Source organism: Molossus molossus, unplaced genomic scaffold, assembly GCF_014108415.1.
Source record: "Molossus molossus isolate mMolMol1 unplaced genomic scaffold, mMolMol1.p scaffold_m16_p_9, whole genome shotgun sequence".
Taxonomy (NCBI): Eukaryota; Metazoa; Chordata; class Mammalia; order Chiroptera; family Molossidae; genus Molossus; species Molossus molossus.
This window is the reverse complement of record NW_023425403.1, coordinates 67,174,614-67,199,096: the sequence shown is the minus strand read 5'-3', so window position 1 is coordinate 67,199,096 and position 24,483 is coordinate 67,174,614. Positions and strand designations below refer to the sequence as shown.

Sequence of the window (24,483 nt, the reverse complement as noted above, 5' to 3'; positions counted from 1 at the left end):
AAATAGCAAGAGTACTAGAATTAGAAGTGAAGCCTAAAGATGTGACTGAATTGTTGCCATCTCATGGTAAAACTTGAATGGATGAGGTATTGCTTCTCATGGATGAGCAAAGAAAGTGGTTTCTTGAGCTGATGATGGAGGATCCTTAACTAGGATTCTATAATAAATATAGTAAATTTCCATTATCATAGAGAACACCAGTGTAGGAGAAGAGCATAATACTAACCAAAGCAAAACATGTATGTAGTTTTTTCATATTACATTTTCAAACAACCCTTTGATAGAAATTTGAGGGATAGCATTTTATTCTCTTGGTGGGGGTATAGTTATGACATTTTTAAGTTGTGTGTAAATAGTTTAGAAAAGACATAGTGTCTTAGTCATCTTCGTATCTACAGTGTCTTGCCCAGGGCCAGTCACATAGCAATAATTCAGTCAGTATTTGTGGAATGAATGTGACCGCACTTAGCTGGTTATCTACTACTTAAGAAGGAATGACTTCGGGCAGGATGTGTTTAACATGACAGGATCTGGGGTGGAGTTGATGGTGGATTGCAAGATCTTGTAAGTTCAAAGGGGGAAGTAAGTAGGAACTTCGTCCTTGTGTCATTTGTATATTCATTTATTTCTTAATTTGTTCAAAAATATTTATTTCATTTTTACTGTATACCAAGCACTGTGTATAATGATGGAGATCCAGTGATGAATAAGACTAACTTTCTGCCCTTAAGATGTTCACATTCTGTTAAGGTATACAGAGTACTAATTTGACGGTACAGTGATATTGGTGTCCTGAAGGAGGCAAATATTCAGATACTATGCAGCTGTTCGGGCAGTGAGAACACGCTGAGGAAGCTTGGTGCATTTAGAGAACCTCAGGTCTTCATTAGAATCGAAGGAGGAATGTGAACATGAGAAGAAATGAGGCTCACAGTAAGCAGGGCCAGCTTATAGTTTTAAGGTTTTCACCTCCACCTCTCTCCCATAACTCCACAATTCCTTTCTACTCCTCTGGTGAGTGGAGGAAAGATCAGTGTAGAAATATGTTCCAAGTGCCACAAAATTCCATTTTTTGCTGTATACCACCCCTGAAACTGCAGTTCAGTGTTTTCAGTAACTCTATTTCATTGTAGGTATTTGATGTTCATGTGGCTCTTCATCTCTAGATTGAACTCCTTAAGAACAAGGACTGTGTTCTATTCATTTCCTGTCTTAAGCATCAACAGTAACTTGGTAAATGCTGAAAAACATAATTTAACATTTGTATCATTGTATGTATTATTCTACTAACCAGGATGTAAGTGTGCTATTTTTTTCTATAAAAAACAGAGCTGAAGTTTTGTTTTTTGGGTTTTTTTGTTTTGTTTTTTAAATCCTCACCCAAAGATATTTTTCCATTTATTTTCAGATAAAGTAGGAGGTAGAGGGAGAGAGAAACATCAATATAAGAGAGACATATTGATTGATTGCCTTCTGCACGACCCTTACAAGTGCAGGGGACCAAACCGCAACTGAGGTACGTGCCCTTGACCAGAATTGAACCCACAGCTCTTTGGTCTGCGGGCCGGCCAGGGCAAGACAGGTAATCTTAAACTCACAGAGTAGTTTGTATGTCCATTTGTTTAAAACTTCAGCTTTGCCCTGGCCGGTTTGGCTCAGCGGTTAGAGCGTCGGCCTGCGGTCCGGAGAGACCCGGGTTCGGTTCCCACTAAGGGCATGTACCTCGGTTGCAGTTTGTCCCCGGCCCTGGTTGGGTCGTGCGGGTGGCAGCCACTCGATGTGTCCCTTTCACATCGATGTTTCCCTCTCTCTCTCTTCCTCTCTCTCCCTCCTACTCTATCTGTACAAAAAATGGAAAAATGTCCTCGGATGAGGATTAAAAAAAAAAATAAATAAAATAAAATAAAACTTCAGCTTTGCCCTGGCCGGTTTGGCTCAGGGGTTGGAGCATTGGCCCGCAGACCAAAGAGCTGTGGGTTCAATTCTGGTCAAGGGCACGTACCTCAGTTGCAATTTGATCTCTGGCCCTGGTTGGGGTCGTGCGGGAAGCAACCAATCGATGTGTCTCTCTCACATCTATGTTTCTCTCTCTTTCTCCCTCCCCTTTCCCTCCCACTTTATCTTAAAAAAAAAAAAGGCCAAGATTACCTGTCTTTGAGTAGAGAAAAATACCAAACAGAAAAATTAAGAATTTTTTTTTAATTACAAGGACATTCACAGCTTAACAGAAGAATTCAATAGAGAACCTGGTCAACTGTTTAGTTTGAAATGTTTTATCATTTGGTTTATAGACTTATGAGGAAGATCGAAGAAACTACTCAGAGCTTCAAAACAGATGTCAACGTTTGGCCTTAGAATTAGCAGACACAAAACAGTTAATTCAGCAAGGTGACTACCGTCAAGAGAACTACGACAAAGTCAAGAGGTAAGTAGTTAAGATGGGTATAGTAGCTTTTGTCATTTTTCGCATACATCAAAGTCACCTGAATTTTTACCATTAACATTGTTAATTCTGCTTTGTGTAGTCATGTGCTGCTTAATAGTGGGACCACATTCTGGAGAATTGTTAGAGCCTTTTCAAATTGCTCCATATCTTTCCATGGCTTAATAGCTCATTTCTTTTTAGCACTGAATAATATTCTGTTGTCTAGACATTCCACAGTTTGTTTATCCACTCATCTCCTAAAGGACATCGTGGTTGCCTCCAAGTTTGGGCAGTTATGCATAAGGCCGTAAATGAGCCAGATTTTGTATGGACATAGTTTTCAGCTCCTTTGTGTAAAAACCAAGGAGCACAATCATATGGTGAGAATATGTTTAGTTTTGAAAGGAACTGCCAAACTGTCTGTCCCAAAGTGGCTGTACCATTTGCATTCCCACCAGCAATGAATGCCAATTCCTGTTGCTCCACATCTTTGCCAGTATTTGGTGTTGTCAGTGTCTGGATTTTGGCCATTCTAATAGGTTTTTAGGGGTTACTCGTTGTTTTAATTTGCATTTCTCTGATGACATATGATTTGGACCATCTTTTCATGGGCTTATTTGCCATCTGTATGTCTTCTCTGGCTCACTTTTTAATTGAGTTGTTTGTTTTCTTACTGTTAAGTTTTATGATTTCTTTGTTTTGAATAACAGTTCTTTATCAGATATATCTTTGGCATATTTTTTTCCAGTCTGTGGCTTATCTTTTTATTCTCCTGACGTGTACCTTATTCTTCATTGTGTAAAAGCATGTAGTTTTGGCAGTTTGTTGGGTTTAAATCATATTTTTATATCAATTGTTTTTATTTTGTTTAGAATATGCTGCTGTCTTTTAAAATATAGTGCCTTAGAGTTGGTTTTAGCTCAAGTGGTTACTTCGTCATGGAAGACATTAAAATGTAGTGTCTTAGCCCGGCTGGTGTGACTCAGTGGACTGAGTGTCATCCCATGGACTGAGAGGTCCTGGTTCAATTCCCAGTCAGGGCACATGCCTGGGTTGTGGGCTCGATTCCCAGTAGGGGGCGTGCAGGATGTCTCTCTCACATCGATGTTTCTATCTCTCTTTCCCTTCCTCCTTTTCTAAAAAAATCATTAAAACATATTTTTTAATGTAGTGTCTTAAAAGATAGGGATCTGCCCTGACCTGTTTGGCTCAGCGGTTAGAGAATCAGCCTGCGAACCAGAGAGTCCTGGGTTCAGTTCCCTCTAAGGGCACGTACCTCGGTTGCAGTTTGTCCTCGGCCCCAGTTGGGGTTGTGTGAGTGGCAACCACTCAATATATCTCTCTCACATCCATGTTTCTCTCTCTCTTCCTCCCTCTCTCCCTCCCATTCTATCTGAAGATAAACGCAAAAATGTCCTCGGATGATGATTAAAAAAAAATAAAAATAAAAAATAAAATAAAAAAAGATAGGGACCCAATAAAATCCCATCTTTGAATTTTTACTTAATTATTTTTACTCTCTCAAATTAATTTAAATACTTTCTGGTTTTATCTGAAGTTTTTTTCAGCTACTCTTTTCTGACAAAAGGCACTCATACCTTCTTTTTGTTGTTGTTAATCCTCACCAGAGGATACTTTTCCACTGATTTTAGACAGAGTAGAAGGGAGGAAGAGAGAGAGAGAGAGAAAAACGACATGAGACACATCGATTGGCTGCCTCCTGCATGACCCCAACCAGGGCCAGGGATCAAACCCACAATCCAGGTTTGTGCCCTTGACCAGGAATTGAACCTGCCACCCTTCAGCCAATGCTCGAACTGCTGAGCCAAAGTGGCACTCATACTTTCAAAACATAACATTTCTGCCCTGGCTAGTTTTGCTCAGTGGTTAGAAGCATCACCCTGCTGATCAGAGAGTCTTGGGTTCAATGCCCAGTCAAGGGCATGTACCTCGGTTGTGGGTTTGATCCGTGGCCCCGGTCAGAAGCATGTGGGAGTCAACCAGTTGATGTGTCTCTCTCACACAGATGTTTCTCTCTCTCTCCCTCCAACCCTCCCTCCTACTCTACCTTAAAAAAAAGAAAAATCAATGGAAAAATATCCTCGGGTGAGAATATTTTAAAAAAAGAAAAAAGTTTTCTGAGAATATTTTCTGATAATATATTTCCTAATGTATTGCTGTTAAGTAGCTATGGCAAATAATACTCCTTTTACTAGAATATACTTTTCTGTTGTTAATACATTAATGAACCACTACTTAGCTCTATGTCCCTTAGGTAAATAAATCTCTTATCATTCTAAGCAAAAGATTTTTCACTTTGAGATGATACCAATACAAATATCTGTACTATTTAAACTAAGAAGATCAAGTAAAGGAATATTTATGAAAGTATTCACATATATACAGAGAGAGAGATTATTCTAATTGTTTACTGCTGTATCTACCTGTAGGTAAAATAATTCTTGAAATACAGTAGTCACTCAATGAATATTTTTTAAATGATTGAACATTTTATAAATTATATAACACCATAAGTAAATCTGCAAGGATTTGGGGCTATAACATTGGTGCTCCTACTCCTACCTACCATGAATGACATGCGGTATTATTATGTAGGTATTGATATGTCAAAATACAGTAATTATTGGAACTTGAAATCCATGAGAGCTCTACTCAGTGGGCTCTTGAATAAAGTTGGATTTTAAAAGAATCATTTCAAAATAAAAATAGATTGTGATGGTAAAATGATACTTTGAGTTAGTGTTTTGATATCCTGTCTGCTACTATAAATCTATAGCAATAATAGATAAAATATGGAAAGAGAAAACTAAAAAGCATAATCATCAGAATAATCTAATGGACATGAGTGAAGGATAAATGAACCAAGATGAGTCTTGCATTAATAATTACTGAAGCTGGGTGATGAGAACAGGGGTGTTCATTATATAATAAACATTTTTATTTGCTAGCAATTGGTTCACCCAATAGGAAGAATGAATTTTTTTAAATGTTCTGGGGCAAAAAAGTCACTTTTATATTCTTCATAAATTCTCACAAATGTGCAAAAAGGAAACAGGTCTATGGGTGTTAATTGCATCATTACTAGAAGGAATTCAAATGTTTTTCAATAGTGGATTGGAAAATGAATTGTGATTTATTTCTGAAATGTAATTCTGTCTAGCAGTTGAAATCATTAAATAAGATCTTAATGTGTCTATATGGGTAAGTCAAATACAAAATACTAAGTTTTGAAAAGCAAAATGCATGTGCCTATCTTTTTTGTTTTTAGCAGTTTCCTACTTCCTGATATAACATAATGTTCTCAGGTTTATTTTTAGTTTTATTGCCTTAGCCCTTTCTCTGAGTCCTGGTTTCTCTTAGTGGGGATTACTATTCAGAAATTAAGATTTGGGTGCTGGTCATTGCTACATTGGTCATTGTTGTTAGGTGATGGAGAGGGAATAGGGAGCATGGCTTAAAACACTATGGAAAGTTCATACTGATAAATTTCAGTCAACACCACAATAGCTAGTTTGAAGGGGCTCCAACTGGCCACATATGGTACAACTTAAATATAAAAATGAATATTAGCAATATTCATTGAATAGAAAAAGAATCCTTGAATACATGCTAATAATAAAGAGGATCTTTATAGTTGAATGCCAACCAACAAATATATATGTGTATTATAATTACCATTTTCTACTTTCATTATACTATTTGACTCAGAATCATCAATGGAAACTAAAACCATTAGGTAAAACTATGTTAGGGCTCTGGCTGGTTTGGCTTAGCAATTAGAGAGTTGGCCCGAGCACCAGCGTCTCAGGTTCAATTCCCAGTCAGGGACACATACTTCGATTGGTTTGATCCCCAGCCCAGTCAGGGTTGTGCGGGAGGCAGCCAGGCAGTGTGTCTCTCTCACCTTGATGTGTCTCTTTCTCACTCTCTCCCTTCCTCCCTTCTACTCTGTCTAAAAATCAATGGAAAAATATCCTCAGGTGAAGATTTAAAACAAAATATGTTAGGGAACAGAATATACAATTTCAAACTATGTCCCACAGATTACTTATTAATTGCAAAGGGCAGAAAGGTACCTTTATAATTGAAAACTTTGGCAGATACCATCTTGGGTAAATGGTCAAAGTTACTATCACCAGTCAGTGGATGAACTAACATCATGTACCTTTTTATGTGATCTACTGAAAACACATTATCACTTACATAGTATTCCTGCCCAAAGTGCTTAACATGAATCTAATTGATATTGTAAAAGAAAAAGGAAGACTAAGGAACATGTTCAAGGTTAAAGAAGACTAAAGACACATGGCATCCAAATGCAATGCATGATGATACATTGGATCTTGGACTAGGGAGAAACTGTCATAAAGGATATTTTTTGGACAATTGACAAAATTTGAAATTGGATTGTATATTTAGATATTATATTAGAACTAAGTCTCCTGAATTTGTTATGATACTCAGATTATATAAGATAATATGTTTAATCTTAGGAAATTCAGAGTGAATTATTTAGGGATAAAGGGACCTAATGTCTACATATAACTCTTAAATAGTTGAGGGGGAATGGGGGTGCACATGTATATGTCTGTATGTAGATGTGTATACATGTATATATATGTGTGCGTTCATATGTATTCACATATATGAACAACATAATAAATATGACAAATATTTAGTAAATAATACCAAATAAATATGACAAAATGTTACCAATTATTGAGTAAAAGTATGTGAAAACATATAGGGAGGGGGTGGGGGGACTAGATAAAAGAAGGTGAAGAGATTAGCCAAAGAACATAAACGCATAGCCCATGGACACAGCAGGGTGGTGAGGGCCAGGGAAGGGGGCGGGGTGGAGTGGAGACTGGGTAGAGGTGGGCAAAAGGGGAGAAAATGGGGGACATTTATAAGTGTCAAAAGTAAAAATAGCCCTGGCCAGTTTGGCTCAGCGGTTGGAGTGTCGGCCTGCGGTACGGAGAGACCCGGGTTTGGTTCCCGCTAAGGGCACGTACCTCGGTTGCAGTTTGTCCCCGGCCCTGGTTGGTCGTGCGGGTGGCAGCCACTCGATGTGTCCTTTCACGTCGATGTTTCTCTCTCTCTCTCTCTCTCTTCCTCTCTCTCCCTCCCGCTCTATCTGAACAAAAAATGGAAAAATGTCCTCGGGTGAGGATAAAAAAAAAAAAGTAAAAATAAAAAGTTATCTATAAAATAATTAAAGCTGTGTTTTGTTTTTTAATGTCAAGAATTAAGGGGATAAAACAAAGAAATGTGAAATTCATCATTGCATCTAGGGGATGATACAGGAAAATACAAGGAACTTCAGGTTTACTCATAGTATTTTATCTTTTTAAAAAAAACTTGAATGCAGGTTTAGACATGTTAACTGTTGTCAAGTGTGGAAAGGATAGCAAGTTCATGGGTATTTTTCTGTATCGTGATTTTATAATTCTACATTAAAAAAACCATAGCAAAGGGAGCATAATTATTACGCAGTGACAGTAAAAACATTTACATGTGAAAGGACAAAATACTTACAATATGTACCAAAATATAATACTAATAGTCATCTTTAGTTGGTGAGTTTATGGATGATTGTTATTTTTTAACTTGTGCTTTGCTCACTTTTCTCAATGAACAAAGAACTTTGTTAACTAGAAGAAAAAAATTTTCTTTTTCTTTTTAATCCTCACCCAAGGATATTTTTCTATTTATCTTCAGATAAAGTGGGAGAGAGGGAGGGAGAAACATCGAGGTGAGAGGGACACATTGACTGATTGCCTCCCGCATGACCCCAACCAGGGCTGGGACCAAACCACAACCGAGGTACGTGCCCTTGACCGTAATCGAACCTGTGACTCATCGGTCCACAGGCCAACGCTCTAACCACTGAGCAACCAGCCAGGGCGAAAAAAATCTCTCTAAGTGAGTTATTGAAAATCTAGTGAAAAGTAAACCAATGCTTAATAGTCCTCTCCATGGAAATACCAGATGGGTAGATGAAATAAAGTGCAAAGGAACTGATTCTGATTGGAGAAGATAAGTTAAGAGTAAGAAATTTATTTCTCTGTTCATTTTTTAAAAACCTGTTATAGGTTTGGTTCAATTCTTGGTTTTACTGTTGAGGGTAAAGAGCTGGTCTGAATGTGGAAATTAGAATCTCTGGGTAATTATAAATATTTTGTGAATGAAAGAGGCACAAGAAGCCTGCCTGTGTATCTGCTGTGCAATCTGAGCAGTGAGTTAAGGCCTTTTTGACCCTGAACTGAAAGCTTAGAGCCATGTATAAATTCTTTAAAAATGTTGGCTTCGAGCTAAAATTGAAGATGATTAGTGAAAAGATACCAAAATGTTACCTTAGAAAGTTTTATTTACCTTACTGACTGGTGTAGTTTACATATTTATTTTTTAAAAGATAATAAATTCATATGTATATATCTGAAAAGGTCTTCAATGGAGAGTCCTCCTAAATTTGAAAAGCAGATACTCTGTTGTTCATCGAATGACACTGAATTCCCACTGCTAGCATCTCTGTTCAGTTTCCTGAACATGCTCAACTCTTTAAAAACAGTCATGTTGAAAAGGGATGAAAAATTTATATGCGTATTTGAATTTTATCTTAGTAAAAATAAACAAATAAATGTATTTAAATTTTTTAGTGAACGTGATGCACTTGAACAGGAAGTGATTGAGTTAAGGAGAAAACATGAACTACTTGAAGCCTCTCATATAATTCAAGCTAAAGAAAGAAGTGAATTATCAAAAGAGGTAAACTTACAGAGTCATTTGTATTTTACTGTATGGTGATTGTGGACATAGGGCAGAATTGTGGGAGGGGCATTTTTTCCTTTTTGATGTAGTTGCCAGAAAGAAGGGACTTTAGTAGCTGTGTTTGGATGGAAAATGGCAAGGTAAGAATTAGGCCTTTTTATGTGGTGAGCGAAAGCACAAATGAAAGAAAATAATACAGCAAACCTTGAAAAGTATGAAGACATTGCTCTAACGCTGTCTGTCTCTGTGTGTGTGTAGGTAGCCACCTTGCAGCAGACGGTTACTTTACTGCAGAGGGATAAGGAATATCTCAATCGCCAAAACATGGAGCTCAGTGTTCGCTGTGCCCATGAAGAGGACCGCCTTGAAAGACTTCAAGTTCAACTCGAAGAAACCAAAAAAGCTAGAGAAGAGATGTATGAAAAATATGTATCATCCAGGCAAGCTATACACTATTCTACATATAAGAGATAAAGAGTAACACCAGTTTCTTTGAGGGAACTCTTCCTTGGGGAAGAAGAGTGATATTTTTTTTAAGATCTGTAGGATGATGTTAAAATAATAGTTCATTTTGTTTACTTATAAGATGTTCTCATTCTAACTGATTTTTTCTTAAGACTTTTTGGCTTTTTCAACAACCAAAAGTCTATTTCTTTTAGGTAGGAGTATGTACATATACTGTAACTATTTTTATTTATTTTATTTCTTATGACATAACCTTTTTGATTCCCTATAACTGAGATCTCTATATAAGTATTTTTGAAAGAAAATAAATCTCTATAGCGGTATCTTTTCAAAGAAAATCTAATTGTGTGGAGCCTAACTAAGCTCACCTTTTCCTAACTGTGAAACAAAAAGAATGAGTAGACAGCACTGCATCCTGTTTGAAGTTCAGGCTCAGGACCCAGACCCCTCCATTTCAATGTTGTCTTCTCTCTTCAACTACATGTATAAGCTGTTAGAGGTCCATTATACTAATAGCCCTTATAATCCCTCAGTTATTTCTTTTTTGCAGCACATCAAAAACTAAAACAAATTCTAAATTTGATCCTTTAAGACTTCACACATTCATAACTTTTTCCCTAGCCTGTGGTATTTTTCATCTGTTTGTGTTCCTGCTAATCCCCTATGTAGAGCTTTGTGACTTTGCTAAGGGATCATGGTGGCTATAGTTGTGCTTTGGAGGAAAAGTTTTCTGAAGAGTCAGAGTCATTTTGTTTTTATATTTTTTAATATAGGGTGGGGCAAAAGTAGTTTATATGGAAAATAATGCAATAATTAATAAATAATAAATGAATAAACTTTTGTGCATTTACAACTGTAAACCTGCATTTGCCCCACCCTGTGTTATTTATTTGTCAATCTGCACCACTCCAGTTTATATCTCTAAATAAAGGACATTTCATATGTGTCCATTTTCAAAACTCCAGCCATATACATTAAAAACTCTTAGTAAAATATTTTTAAAGATGAATAATTATTCAAAATGAGTTAACTAACATTTCATGTAGTAATTAAGTCTTAAGAACAGAATGTTTAAAAGGAAATCTTAGATGGAACTAGTTGGAACAGTATTTTTAGGAATTACAAAACTTTGTATGTAACAGCTATGTTTGTCAAGCAGCATTGATTGTATTTAGACTATATTTGACATATTAAAATCTTACATGAAGTGTAAATACCTATTTCTTTTACAAAAATAAATTCATGGGTATTCCTTTTGATTTCTTACAGAGATCATTATAAAACAGAATATGAAAATAAACTACATGATGAACTAGAACAAATCAAATTGAAAACTAATCAAGAAATTGATCAGCTTCGAAATGCCTCTAGGGAAATGTATGAACGGGAAAACAGGTAAAAAAGGGGAAAAAAAGGAAATGTGTGTAGTATTTTATTTCTCTTTATTTGAAACTTACAGTTTTATTGGAATTAAGCTTTATTTCTGTGACATTATGCCCTTTTTAATGCACTGATGAAAATTTGTCAAATGCAAATATAATGGAATATTGAAGTTCTAAGATCTTTGGTAACTAGCTTAGAATATGTTTATCAGACCTTAGGCCTCTTTACTCTGGTATTCCCTTTATCTCTTTATTACCCTGGTAACTTGTCTTTTTTCCTTTACCTCAGTTCACATTGAGGACAGAGATGAAAGGAAATTAGAAAGTACTAACAGATACCTGTAGTTCCTGTAACCTTATGCCTAAAATCTTCAGGAAATTAAAAAACAAAACAAAACCAAAAACAAGAATAATAATATGAAATATTCCATATGCCTCATTTAGCTGCTGATCCTGAAAGACATCATGTAAAGTAATCTTGAAGAGAATTATTTTTATTCATGCAGTTATTTTTAGATCAATATATAGTAGGTTTCTTAGTGATTGCCAGTATTAGGAGAAAATAAATGCTGCTTATTTTAATGGCATTTATTTTTATAACCCATCATTAAGTTCATATGGCTTTTGAAAGATCATATAATAGTGGGAAAATTATTTTGAAATTGATTTAATTGTTATACTAGTTTATCAGCATGATTTGCATGTATCATATTTTTATCTTTACCAACAAGCTAGATTTTAAATCAGACTAAAGTTGATGTTAGAAAAGTTTACATTCAGGTTCGCAAAACAGTACATTTACTTATTTAGCAAGTATGTCTTGAGACCCACCATGTGCCAGATATATGCTAGATACATGGTGGTTCTGCCTTCACAAAGGTCGTCTAATGAAGGATAAAAAACAAATAAAATAAAAATAATTAGTATGGCCCTGGCCAGTTTGGCTCAGCGGTTAGAGCGTCAGCCTGCAGTCCGGAGAGACCCGGGTTCGGTTCCCGCTAAGGGCATGTACCTCGGTTGCAGTTTGTCCCCGGCCCTGGTTGGTCGTGCGGGTGGCAGCCACTCGATGTGTCCCTTCACGTCGATGTTTCTCGCTCTCTCTCCCTTCCTCTCTCTCCCTCCCACTCTATCTGTACAAAAAATGGAAAAATGTCCTCGGTTGAGGATTAAAATAAATAAATAAATAAATAAAAATAATTAGTATGATGATAATGGAGGAAACAGCAGGATACGCAGAATGAGACCACACACTCCAGGTGTATCTAACCCAGCCTTGGAAGGAATCAGGGAGAACTCACTTCATGGAGGGAGAAATACCATGCTAACACCTACGTGATGACAAGTTACACTGCGTAGGGAAGGAAGTTCAGGGGATGAATGTACAGCACGTATAAAACCCGTGAAGCAAGACAAAAATGAAGCCTTTTGAGCAAACAATATAATTCAGTAGGGCAAGAGTGTAGAATGAGGAGCAGGGAGTTGTAAGAGATTGAACAGAAGAGGGAAATGGGTCCAAATCATGCGTTTGGATTATTGTCTAAGACCAGTGGGGAACTGCTGAGAAGTTTTAAGAATATATGTGATACGATCATTTTATATAAAAAGACCACTCTGATGTGGAGAATAGATTGGAGAAGTGTAAGGCTTTCGACAGAGAGGCCACTTCTAGAGGTGTTTTCATGATCAAGATGAGAAGTGAGGATAGAGCTGGATTAGTAGCAGCAAGGACGGAGAGAAACAGGCCAGATTAGCAAAATGTTCAGTAGGTGGAACCAACAAGGTTCAGTGACTACATTGGATTGGAGAGTGATGAGAAGTTAAGGATGTCACCAGGTTGTTCTTTTCTTTCTTATATTTATATAAGCCTCAAGTGTACAACATTATAATTTGACATGAGTATGCACTACAAAGGTATCGCCCCCAAAAATCTAGTTACTATTGATCATCATTAGATTTCTTCATTGGGTAACTGTGTGGATGGTGATGCAGTTTTTTGTTTTGTTTTGTTTTGTTTTTATCCTCACCTGAGGACATTTTTCCATTTTTCGTTCAGATAGAGTGGGAGGGAGAGAGAGGAAAAGAAAGAGAGAAACATCGACGTGAAAAGGACACATCGACTGGCTGCCACCCACACAACCCAACTAGGGCCAGGGACAAACTGCAACCGAGGTACATGCCCTTAGCAGGAACCGAACCCGGGTCTCTCTGAACCACAGGCTGACGCTCTAATTGCTGAGCCAAACTGGCCAGGGCAGGTGATGCAGTTTTTAAACACTAGAAAAAGACAAGGCTTTAATCAGTAAACACAGTAAATTTCATTTAGTTTAATTTTAAGTGTCTGAGATGATATATTGTTCTAAATTACAAGAGAAAGATCTGAACATGAGATAGACCTGTGGCTTAGGTGATATTATTTCCATTTTACAAATAGATACTTTTAGTCCTGTGGCTCAATTCTGTTATGGATTTTATAGGCTTTTATTGACTGACTTAATAACCTTAAAATTTATGGAATTATTTTGATGATAACATGCATGACTATTTCCAAACAATCCACATAGCCACATAACCTTTAGTATGTAGTCATGTTGAGAATTTCCTGATTTCTTAGTTTTTGTTGATTTTTTTAAAATTCTTTAAAATATATCCCATGGTGACATAAGTTTAGATAAATTAGCCCCTATTCTCTGTGATAGTTGGTAGAGGTAGTTGTGAAACAGCTGGCAGACCATTTCTGGAAGCTGGGAAGCTGAAAGGTTTCCCTTTCCTCAGGAGATGGCTGAGACTGGGGCTGCTGTCCTGGAAGCCTGTCAGCCACAGGAATCAGAAGGACCCAGGGATTCTAAAGCTACAGTGGACGGTGGCCACCAGGTGGCCCTAACGGCTTTGAATTGCACAGGAATTCCCAGCCAGTTAGTTGTATAAGCTCACCTTTATCATTTTATTAATGTCACAGTAATCCAACCCAGTATTTTATGTGGCTGAATCTTTTTGAATCACAGTTTCCTCATTCTGGCAGGATTTAACTGTATTTACAGTTTATGTCCCACTAGTCATTTACAAGATTAAAAGAGTGAATTATTTCTTTTGAAATCTTGCAACTTAAAAATAACTAAGGAAAGGATCTTGTATTCCTTGTTTATAAAACATAAGATTTAGAAAACTCAAGTTTATGCATTTAGATATTTTTATATCTGGACAAATTAATTACTTGCTTTGGACTTGGATATATAATTGTGTCAAATGTATTTTATCAACGTGTGCTGTTACAATATGAATTAAATACATGAAATACTTAACATTTGCATATTTGTACTTAATCTCCTTACCTGTCCCCCAATAAACATTTTTAGAAGAAAGTTAAATGATAAGATTAGAGAAATGTGTTTTGCCTTTGGTTTCCTTTTCATACATTGAGGGATATTAATAACAAGGCTTTTATTTTCTCTTACATGTAGAAAAGAAAGATGAAACTCATGCCATTCAGTCTTGGTATCTGCCCCTGCAGTTGATCATACTTGTGGAGTTAAGGGATTGAGAGGGAAGAGGAAGAAAGTAGAAGAGATACAGACTTGAGAAAAGTCAGAGATAAGCAAAGAATATGTTCAATGACCCCCAATATCTACTGAAACCACGGCTAGTACCAAACCCTATATGTACATGTTTTGTTTTGTTTTTCCTATACATGCATATCTTTTCACATAAAGATGGATGGCACTTGACAGCTTTCCTTTGGCGTATTTGTTTTTTTTTTGTTTTTTAGTACATGCCTCTAGCGGGAACCGAACCCTGGACTCTGTGGTCCGCAGGCCAGTGCTCCAACCACTGAGCCAAACCTGCCAGGGCCCTTTGGTGTATTTGAATTGCTAGCATCATCCCTCTTGCACTTTGGGGCCATGATTAAGTAAAATAAGGGTTACTTGAACACAAGTACTGTTATACTGTAACAATGAATCTGATAACTAAGAGAGCTACTAAGTAACTAATGGGCAGGGAGCATACACACCTTGGATACACTGGAGAAAGGGATGATTTACATCCTAGCCAGATGGAGCAGGACAGCTTGAGATTTCATTTTGCTGCTCAGAGTGGTACATAATTTAAAATTTAGGAACTGTTTATTTCTATAATTTTTCATTTAGTATTTTCGGACCATGGTTGACTGTTGGTAACTGAACCGTGGATAAGGAAGGACTGCTATAGTTGAGATTATAGTGTGTATGTATGCTTTGGCTCAATCTGTGAATTAGATTTCTTGTGGGGTTTTTTTCTATACTTTATGGTTGCTTTAAAATGACAGTTTAGCGCTGTGGAAAATAATGAGTGAAAATCATGCTGGTGGTGAGATTTATTATATAAATAACTTCATGCTTAGTAGGTATTATATAACTAGAACATACAGACTACAGACCCGCTAATATATTTGGAAGAAAAGAATTATTTCTTGAATGAGGAGTATATTATGAAAGAGATTTGGAGCAAAAGACTAAACTTAAATTCTGGCTCTACCACTTACTAGCTGAGTGAGTATATCAGTATCCCCAAAGTTTAATATTCTCTTATATAAAATGTGCTAATAATACTATTTCACAGGGTAACCTATAAGGTCTAAATGAGATATGTGAAAAGTATGTTTTAAATTATAAAGGTATACATAAATGATAGTTGTTTAGATACCTTTTGCCTGTGTATAATACTTAAAGATTATTTTATCATTGTGTTGACAGTTTAAGTAAAATAAGCATTATATAAAGGTCAACTGATAGCATTATGGAACTGTTTATCATCATTAAAAGGCACTGCAAAATATATAATTATTTTGAAGTATTGATCTCCATAGCATTTAAATCTTTTTTTTAATGTCGCAGTATAGACACAGGGTCTGCATGCCATTTTTTAAATCTAAATTTCTGCATAAAATACCTAACTGTTCCAAATTAATACTGTGGGATAATAAAGTAGGGGAAGTACTTACACAGCTGAACAAATGGAAGGCAAATAATCCAATTAAAATGGGCAATGGCCCAGTTGGTGTGGCTCAGTGGTTGAGCATCAACCCATGCACCAATAGGTCACCAGTTTGATTAACTGGTCAGGGCATATGCCTAGGTTGTGGCCAAATCCCCAGTAGGGGGCATGCAGGAGGCAGCCAATCAAAGTTCTCTCTCATCAGTGTTTCTATTTCTCTCTCTCTCTCTCTCTGCCCCCTTCCCCTCTTCTCCCTCTCCCCCCCTTCCCCTCTCTCTAAAAATCAATAAAGAAAACAAAAATAGGCAGAGGACCTAAATAGACACCTCTTTAAAAAGGACATACAAATGGCCAAGAGACTTATGCAAAAATGCTCAATGTCACTAATCATCAAAGAGATGCAAATTAAAACAACTATGAAGTATATCACCTCACACCTGCCAGAATGGCCGCCATCAACAAATTATCAAACAACAAGTGTTGGCCAGGGTATGGAGAAAAGGGGACTCTAGTACACTGCTGGTGGGAATGCAGACTGGTGCAGCCACTATGGAAAATAGTATGGTGCGTCCTCAAAAAATGAAAAATGGAACTGCCATTTGACATAGTGATCCCACTTCTAGGAAAATACCGTAAGAAGCCTGAAACACCAATCAGAAAGAATAGATGCACCCCTATGTTCATAGCAGCACTATTTATAATTGTTAAAATCTGGAAACAGCCCAAGTATCCATCAGTAGATGAGTGGATAAAAAAAGCTGTGATACATATACACAGTGGAATACTATGCAGCTATAAGAAAGATCTCTCATCCTTTGAGATGACTTGGAGGGACCTGGAAAGTATTATCCTGAGCGAAACAAGCCAATCAGAGTACGACAAGTATCACATGATCTCACTTATTTGTGGAATATAATGAATAAAACAAGCTAATAAACAAAATAGACCCAGAGACATAGAAGTAGCGAACAGACTGACAAATCTCGGGGTGGGGGGTTGCGGGGGGCAGGAAGAGATAAACCAAAGAACTTATATGCATAACCAATGGATACAGACAACAATACTGTGAAGGGGGCTGGAGCAGGGAGGAGGGTGTCATGGTGGGGAAAAGGAGAAACATCTATAACAAAAATTAATTTAAATAAATAAGTAAATAAATAAAATAAGGGGAGATAAATTCAGCTGATTAAGTTTTTCCAGTAAGTGAAACTACTTTTTCCTAAGGTAATCTCATTGTTGTAAACATAGAACTATTCTCATAGTGATACTGTAAAAAGGGTAAGGATGAATTTGTTAGAGGTATTCATTATGCTCTTGATGCAGGAAACTCAAATTGCTTTAGAATTATCTATAAGGTGGAGAAGCAGTAGGGAAAAGGAGATTGAAAATATGCTTTTAAGTGTAATTGGTATTTTTTGAGTGATTTTTATTTTCCCACCATTTCAATAAAAAGCATTTTGGTCACAATTTATCATCTTCCAAAAGTACTGAAGAAGAAACTTTAATGACATAAGCTTGAAATTTGTGTAGAACCTTGGAGTGATATTAAACACCTTTGAATCATAAATCTTAAGTTTATTTGCAAAGGTTAGCTGAGTATAGGTAGTGCGTTACAATAGGTGAATTGGAACTCTAGTGTACAGAGGCTCCATTCATCATTAAAAAGTGGATGTCCTCATTAGTGCTTAAACAAACTTCCTTCGTTCATATCTTACCAGATAGCCTGTACAATTTTTTAAATTTTTAATGGAAAAACTTCAGAATATTCTACTTTGTCTTTTCAGTTAGATTATTCTGAAACTATAACTTTTTCAATATCTTAACTTTTCAAGTAAATGTAAATGAAACTTTGTTAGCTTTTATTGTGAACTATATTTTTTATGCCTATGGGTGATGGCCACATTTCAGATATGAAGCAAGGTGAGTTCAGGTTATGTAAGAACTTGTATTTACCTGCATTGTATAGTTAATAGAGCGTGGTGGGGGAGGCTGGGAAAGTCGGAAAGGGTCATATTTTAAAAGGTCCTGTTGTCAGTGGGGAGGTTATATGAACAGTTGGATAGATTAAGTGAAGATGAGAATGGAAAGAAGAGCTGAATTTAAAGAATGTTTAGGTAGTAGAATTGGCAAGACCTGATGATTGGCAGAAAGTGTGCATCAGGAGTGACTCCAACTCTTATAATTTGCTAGCCTCTGAGTCATGGATGACCACAGATGGCCATTAACTCAAGGTTGCAGACAAGGTTTAAAATGGAAGATTACAGTTTCTGATCTTTTACAGATATGGCAGCTCTGACCAAGCTCAAAAGCACTTGTCTAAGATTACATAGTTTATTACTAGAAAATTTTCTCTACTGTGCCCTTAGATATCACTCCCCCCAGAGTACCAGCAGCCACCTTCTCTTTTTCCCTCAGGTACTCTTACAAATATTATCATTTTCTTGCTATACAATAAGAAATCTTGGGAAGCGTTGCCCTAATTATCATTCTCTAAATGAATACCTTTAATTGTCATTTAGATTTTCTTATTCAGATAGCATTCTAGCTATAACTACTATTTATTACCTATTATGCATCATGTTGTACTCAACGCTTAACATACATCATAGATAGGATTAAATGGGCCATTTTATGAAGTTGTTAGGTATTAGTATCCCCATTTTACAAATGAGGAACTGAGAGGGTGTGATTTGCCTATGATTACAGACTCTTTAATTGTTTACACTAGATACATCGGACCCTACAGTGCAATGCAGACTCCCATTTTACTAGTCAGGGCTATGGAAACTGACAAAAGATTTAACACTGTAATTTTGGTGGCAGTTTATTTAGAATTCTTTCGAAGGTCTCAAAAGAGTTTGCAAACCCCACTTCACACTTGAAGGCTGAGTGTGGATCATCAGAACTTTATAAAAGCATTTGTAATTTTGAAAATTAGTCAAAGGCCTTTATTTTTCTATAAAATGGTATAATTTTTTGACAGGACCTACCTCTCTGACCCTGCTCTTCTAAGGCCTAGACTTTCCACTTCTAACCGGAGCCCGGCACCTCTCTCCTGCTCAAGGACACAGCTCCAGCAGAACTCCCCTTTGTCTCCTGTATTTGCAAAGTTTTCCCCCTTTTACTACTTAATTTCAGTTATGTACAAACATGTTATTTCTCCCATTTTTAAAAAGCCTTTTTTATCTCCACTCTCCCTGTTAGTCATTGCCCTGTTTCTTTGCTTCCATTTGTGGCCAAATTTTTGCAGAGTTTTATATACTCATTCTTTACCATTACAAGCTCCCGTTTATTAAAATCTGCCATCGCCCTGGCCGGTTTGGCTCAGCGGTTAGAGCGTCGGCCTGCGGTCCGGAGAGACCCGGGTTCGGTTCCCGCTAAGGGCACGTACCTCGGTTGCAGTTTGTCCCCGGCCCTGGTTGGGTCATGTGGGTGGCAACCACTCGACGTGTCCCTTTCATGTCGATGTTTCTCTCTCTCTCTCTCCTTCCCACACTCTATCTGAACAAAAAATAGAAAAAATGTCCTCGGGTGAGGATTAAAATCTGCCATCAAGCTTTTGCCCACTGCCACATTGCCAAAAGTCAAATGGTCAGGTTCTCAGTTCTCAGCTTACCTATCAGCAATATTTAATACAGTTGATCACTCCCTATTCCTGGAAACATGTCTCCTTGGCATCTTTTGTAGTCCCTCTATCTTATTTCCACTTGGTTATCTAATAAGCATGTTAAATTGAATATGTCCAAAACAAACTTCTGTCCATCCAGCCCTGCTCTGCCTTCATTCTGACCCATCTCAATTAACGAGAACTCTATTCACCCTGGCTGGTGTGGTTCAGTTGGTTGGAGCATCGTCCCATGCACCAAAGGTCTCAGGTTCGATTCCTGAGTAGGGCACATACCAGGGCTGCGGGTTCTATTCTCTTTCTCTCTTTCTCTCTCTCTGTCTCTCCCCCATCTTCCCTCTCTGGAATCAATAAAATAACGTTTGTTAAAAAGACATATCTATCTGCTGAGGCCAAAAACTTTCAAATCATCTTCAACCTCTTCTCTCTTTTTCACATTCTATATTCTATTTCTCAACGATCCTTTTGGTTGGGTCTTCAAAATGTATGCTCTCTTACCATTTCACAGATACTAACTTGGTCCAAGCTACCATTATTTCTCACCTTAATTACTGACAGTCCCTTAAGTGGTCCCCTAGCTTCCTTCCATGCCGTCACCGGCTGTTCTCAGCACAGTTCCTGTTAAATGGTGGTTCAAATTGGATCACTCCTCTGCCCAAATACAAAAGCTCCTAGTCTCAGTAAAAAGGCAGGTGATTATAATGGACTGTGTTACTTCGTCACCTACTCCAGCTCCCCGTCCTCACTTCGCTGCCCTCGCAGTCACTTGTTTAGTTGCACTGCCTCTGCTCCTTTAACTAACTGGTAGGTAGTTTCTCACCTCGGGCCCTTTGTATGTGCAGTTTCCACTGCTTAACCCTTCACTCCTGGGCACCTGGAGCCCTGTTTCCTCACTTTCTTCAGGTCTTCAGATGTCACCTGTTCCTTGATGTCTTTCCTGACCACGCTTAGGTGAAATCCTCCACAGCCCCTCATGCTTGCTGCCCACTAACCTCTCCTCTCTTTATTTTTCTTCTGAGCACTTACAGGGCTGGGGAATGTCCACCCCGAGGGCCATATAAGGCCCTCGAAATCAATACCAGCTAACATCGTACACCTCACCAAATTAGCCTGACCAAATATAGCAGGCTAATGTTTTGTTTTGTTTTTAATCCTCACCTGAGAACATTTCTGCATTTATCTTCAGATAGAGCAGGAGGGAGAGAGTAAGGGAGGGAGAAAGAGAAACATTGATGTGAGACAGGCACATCCACTGGTTGCCACCCACACAACCCCAGCCGGGGCCAGGGATGAACTGCAACCGAGGTATGTGCCCTTAGCGGGAACCGAAACTGGGTCTCTGTGGACCACAGGCTGACACTCTAACAGCTGAGCCAAACCAGCCAGGGCAAGCGGGCCAATTTTTAAGTTGATAATTTTGTATGGCCCATGAATGATGTTATAAATATCCAAATGGCCTTGGTAGAAAAAAGGTTCCCCACACCTGATGGGATCTACTAACATACTTTTGGATTCTTTTCTACTGGAATGTAATTTCCATGTGAGTAGGAATTTTCATCTGTTTAGTACTGGATTCCATGTACACAGTAAGTGCTCTATAAGTATTTGTAGAATGAAAGAATAAATTGGTCCTGCTTTGGAGAAATCAGGTAACTGTTGGTTTATAAATACACAAATATTTATAATGAGATGGATTTGATGAGGACCAAGCATGGTGACTAACATGTAGTAGTCACTCAGTTAACCATCTACCAGATTCATCTAGTTTCATTTTATTTTTTTTTATTTTTTTAATCCTCACCGGAGGACATTTTTCCATTTTTTGTTCAGGTAGAGTGGGAGGGAAAGAGAGGAACAGAAGGAGAGAGAGAAACATCGATGCGAAAGGAACACATCGAGTGGCTGCCACCCGCACGACCTACCAGGGCCGGGGACAAACTGCAACCGAGGTACGCGCCCTTAGCGGGAACCGAACCCGGGTCTCTCAGGACCGCAGGCTGACGCTCTAACCGCTGAGCCAAACCGGCCAGGGCTCTAGTTTCATTTTAATATGTTACTTTTTTATTTTATCAGCTGCCTTTTAAACCTCAATACATTCATGAATTTTAAACAAGTGTTTTGCATTTTTGTGCGTCAATTTTTCATAAATTTTTTAAACCACAGTTTTGGTTATTTATCTACTTTTGGCCCAAGTTTTCACATCTCTAAAATGAAAAAATATCTGCTTGGGCACTAACTTAAAAAAAGATAGTAATCTATAGCATGTTTAGTCAATAGTAACCTCAGAAAGTTTCTACTCTTAAAATGCATAGCATCCACCTTGACCAGTTTGGCTCAGTGGCCCTGGGACCGAAGGGTTGAGGAGGGTTCGATTCCTGGTCAAGGGCTAGTACCTGGGTTGCAGGTTCGATCCCCAGCCCTGGTCGGATTCGTGCAGGAGATAACCAATCAATGTGTCTCTCTCACATCAATGTTTTCTCTCCCCCACCCCCTTCCACTCTATCTAAAAATCAATGGAAAAAGATCCTTGGGTGAGGATTAACCAAAAAAAAACAAACAAAAAAACCACATATAACATCGCCTAAAAATTGTGTTAAATAAAATTTCCACTTTGCTTTTTTCTTAATGTTCTGTTCACTTTTCAACTAAATTAAAGAAAAATTATCAGTCATTAATTATATAACCGTAGATTACCCACTTGTAACTCCTCTATTTAACACCATCTTAAAAGCATCAGATATGGAAATGAACAGTTTTATATTTCATTCAGGAAGAAAAATCTGAAGGTAGAAGTGATTAGTTCAAATGTTTTTCCTATAAATAATCTTGTCATATAAACAGCCTGTTTCAGTTCCTTTTGTTCCAACTGGTGGGGGGGGGGGATATTTACTTTTATTAACCACAAATATTTTACATGGAGGCAGAAGAATGGGTTGCTTAGTTGTGCCTGCTGAGCTCTTCTGACAACCATGTTTTTTTCACTGTTTATTCTTGGTAAATTTCAAATTCTGAGGCATTTGTGATATTTATTCAAGCTAAGGACATGCTCTTGACATTGCCAAACTGATTTGTTCCTGTTAGAATTTCAGTGGTTCCTAAGGTTTTTCTCACTCTTGTAACATTTTTCTTACCATTTTTCATCTGTAAATTTAGATTTAGCATATTGGCACCTTGAAATTTATCTTCTAGCTGTAAGAAAATACTTTCCACCATGTACAAAAGTGTGTTGTGTGTGTTGCACTGAAGTTTTCAGGCTCTGGTTGTGAGATACCTCTGGACAAACTTAGATGTATGAAGTCATCTCTGCAGAAATGTACTAGATTGTATATGAAATACATAGATTTTATTGCAATATTAAGGTCCTTTTTTAGAGAAATAATTACAACATTCTTTTTTGAACGTTACAATTTGAGTGATGATCTCGCCCATTTGTTCGTCCATGAAAGTTCTGGTTTATGCCTGTTTCTCTGGCATGATTATTAAGAGCACACTTTTTCATTCTAAAAAATGTCTTAAGTTGAAAAGTACTTTATTTGGATACTAGTTATAATACTAGCATACTCACTTTTGTTTTGCATTTTACAGAACATTGATAAGATTTCATTTCCCTTTTCTGCCATCTTTCCTCACAGTCTACCTCCCATACACAAATATAGGATGGATGAGAGAAATAAGTGTGTGTATGGCGAATGGAGTTTATAGGAAACAACATGAAAGAATCATGAAAAGCAGTTTTGGAGCCTTGGCCGGTTTGGCTCAGCGGTTAGAGTGTCGGCCTGCGGTCCTGAGAGACCCGGGTTTGGTTCCCGCTAAGGGCACGTACCTCGGTTGCAGTTTGTCCCCGGCCCTGATCGGTTGTGCGGGTGGCAGCCACTCGATGTGTCCCTTTCACATTAATGTTTCTCTCTCTCTCTCTGTTCCTCTCTCTCCCTCCCACTCTACCTGAACAAAAAATGGAAAAATGTCCTCGGGTGAGGATAAAAAAAAAAAAGAAAAGCCGTTTTGGAATCAAATGTTAGCTTTCAGAAACATTTTTAAGAATGAAATATATGTATTTTTGTATTTTAAAACATTTGTTGTAATGTCCAATTAATCACTCCCATACTCTTTCTTCATTATTATAATTACACTTGATTATACGTGTGTGTATATTTGATTACATATATTGATTATATAATTGCATTGATTATATATAATATATATATTCAGTTTGGACTTTTCAAACATTAGCTCCTATAGCTTGTACATGCTACACATAGTTTCCATCAGTGTTACAGCTTTGTCTTTCAAAGAACATTTGAATTCTTGCTATTCTTTAATTGTATTTTGTTACATTTTCTAATGACTTTAACATTTAAAAATGAATAGTGTATTAGTAATATAGCAGTTACAATTTTATCTGTGGTCGGAATACAATTCATATGATATTTTCCAAACTAGTCTAAGTATGAAACAGCATGGGCCATAAAAACAAGCATACAATATATTCACAGTTCTTTCGAGACTTAATTTTGATTTAACATCTATTTGTGCTATGAGATGATCATAAGATATAAATCTCATAATGACAGAATCTCCCAAGGAGAAAACTTCTGTGAAACAAAGGAAATCTTAGTGTGATGAAGAGCATGACTCTAAAACCAAGCAGTTTGGGTTCACATTTGGGCTCCATAGCTTACTAGTGTGTGACCATAGGCAAATACTTAACTTCTCTATAATATATTATTACAAATAATAAAAGTTATTATATATAAAGTACCTAGAATACTTCCTAGCGTGTGGTAAGCACACTGTTTGTTATATCTATTATTGTCAGTGTAAGAATA

At 37.3% G+C, this 24,483-nt stretch overlaps 1 protein-coding gene across 2 annotated transcripts in view; it reads left to right on the top strand.

Moving 5' to 3' along the window:
- PIBF1 (progesterone immunomodulatory binding factor 1) overlaps window positions 1–24,483 on the top strand; it is a 183,068-nt gene that overhangs the window by 29,513 nt on the left and 129,072 nt on the right. For both annotated transcript variants that reach the window (XM_036250417.1, XM_036250418.1), the window contains exons 6-9: window positions 2,292–2,425; window positions 9,106–9,214; window positions 9,476–9,657; window positions 10,952–11,077. In XM_036250417.1, the coding sequence (XP_036106310.1) occupies window positions 2,292–2,425; window positions 9,106–9,214; window positions 9,476–9,657; window positions 10,952–11,077 (551 nt within the window). The remainder of the gene's footprint in view (window positions 1–2,291; window positions 2,426–9,105; window positions 9,215–9,475; window positions 9,658–10,951; window positions 11,078–24,483) is intronic.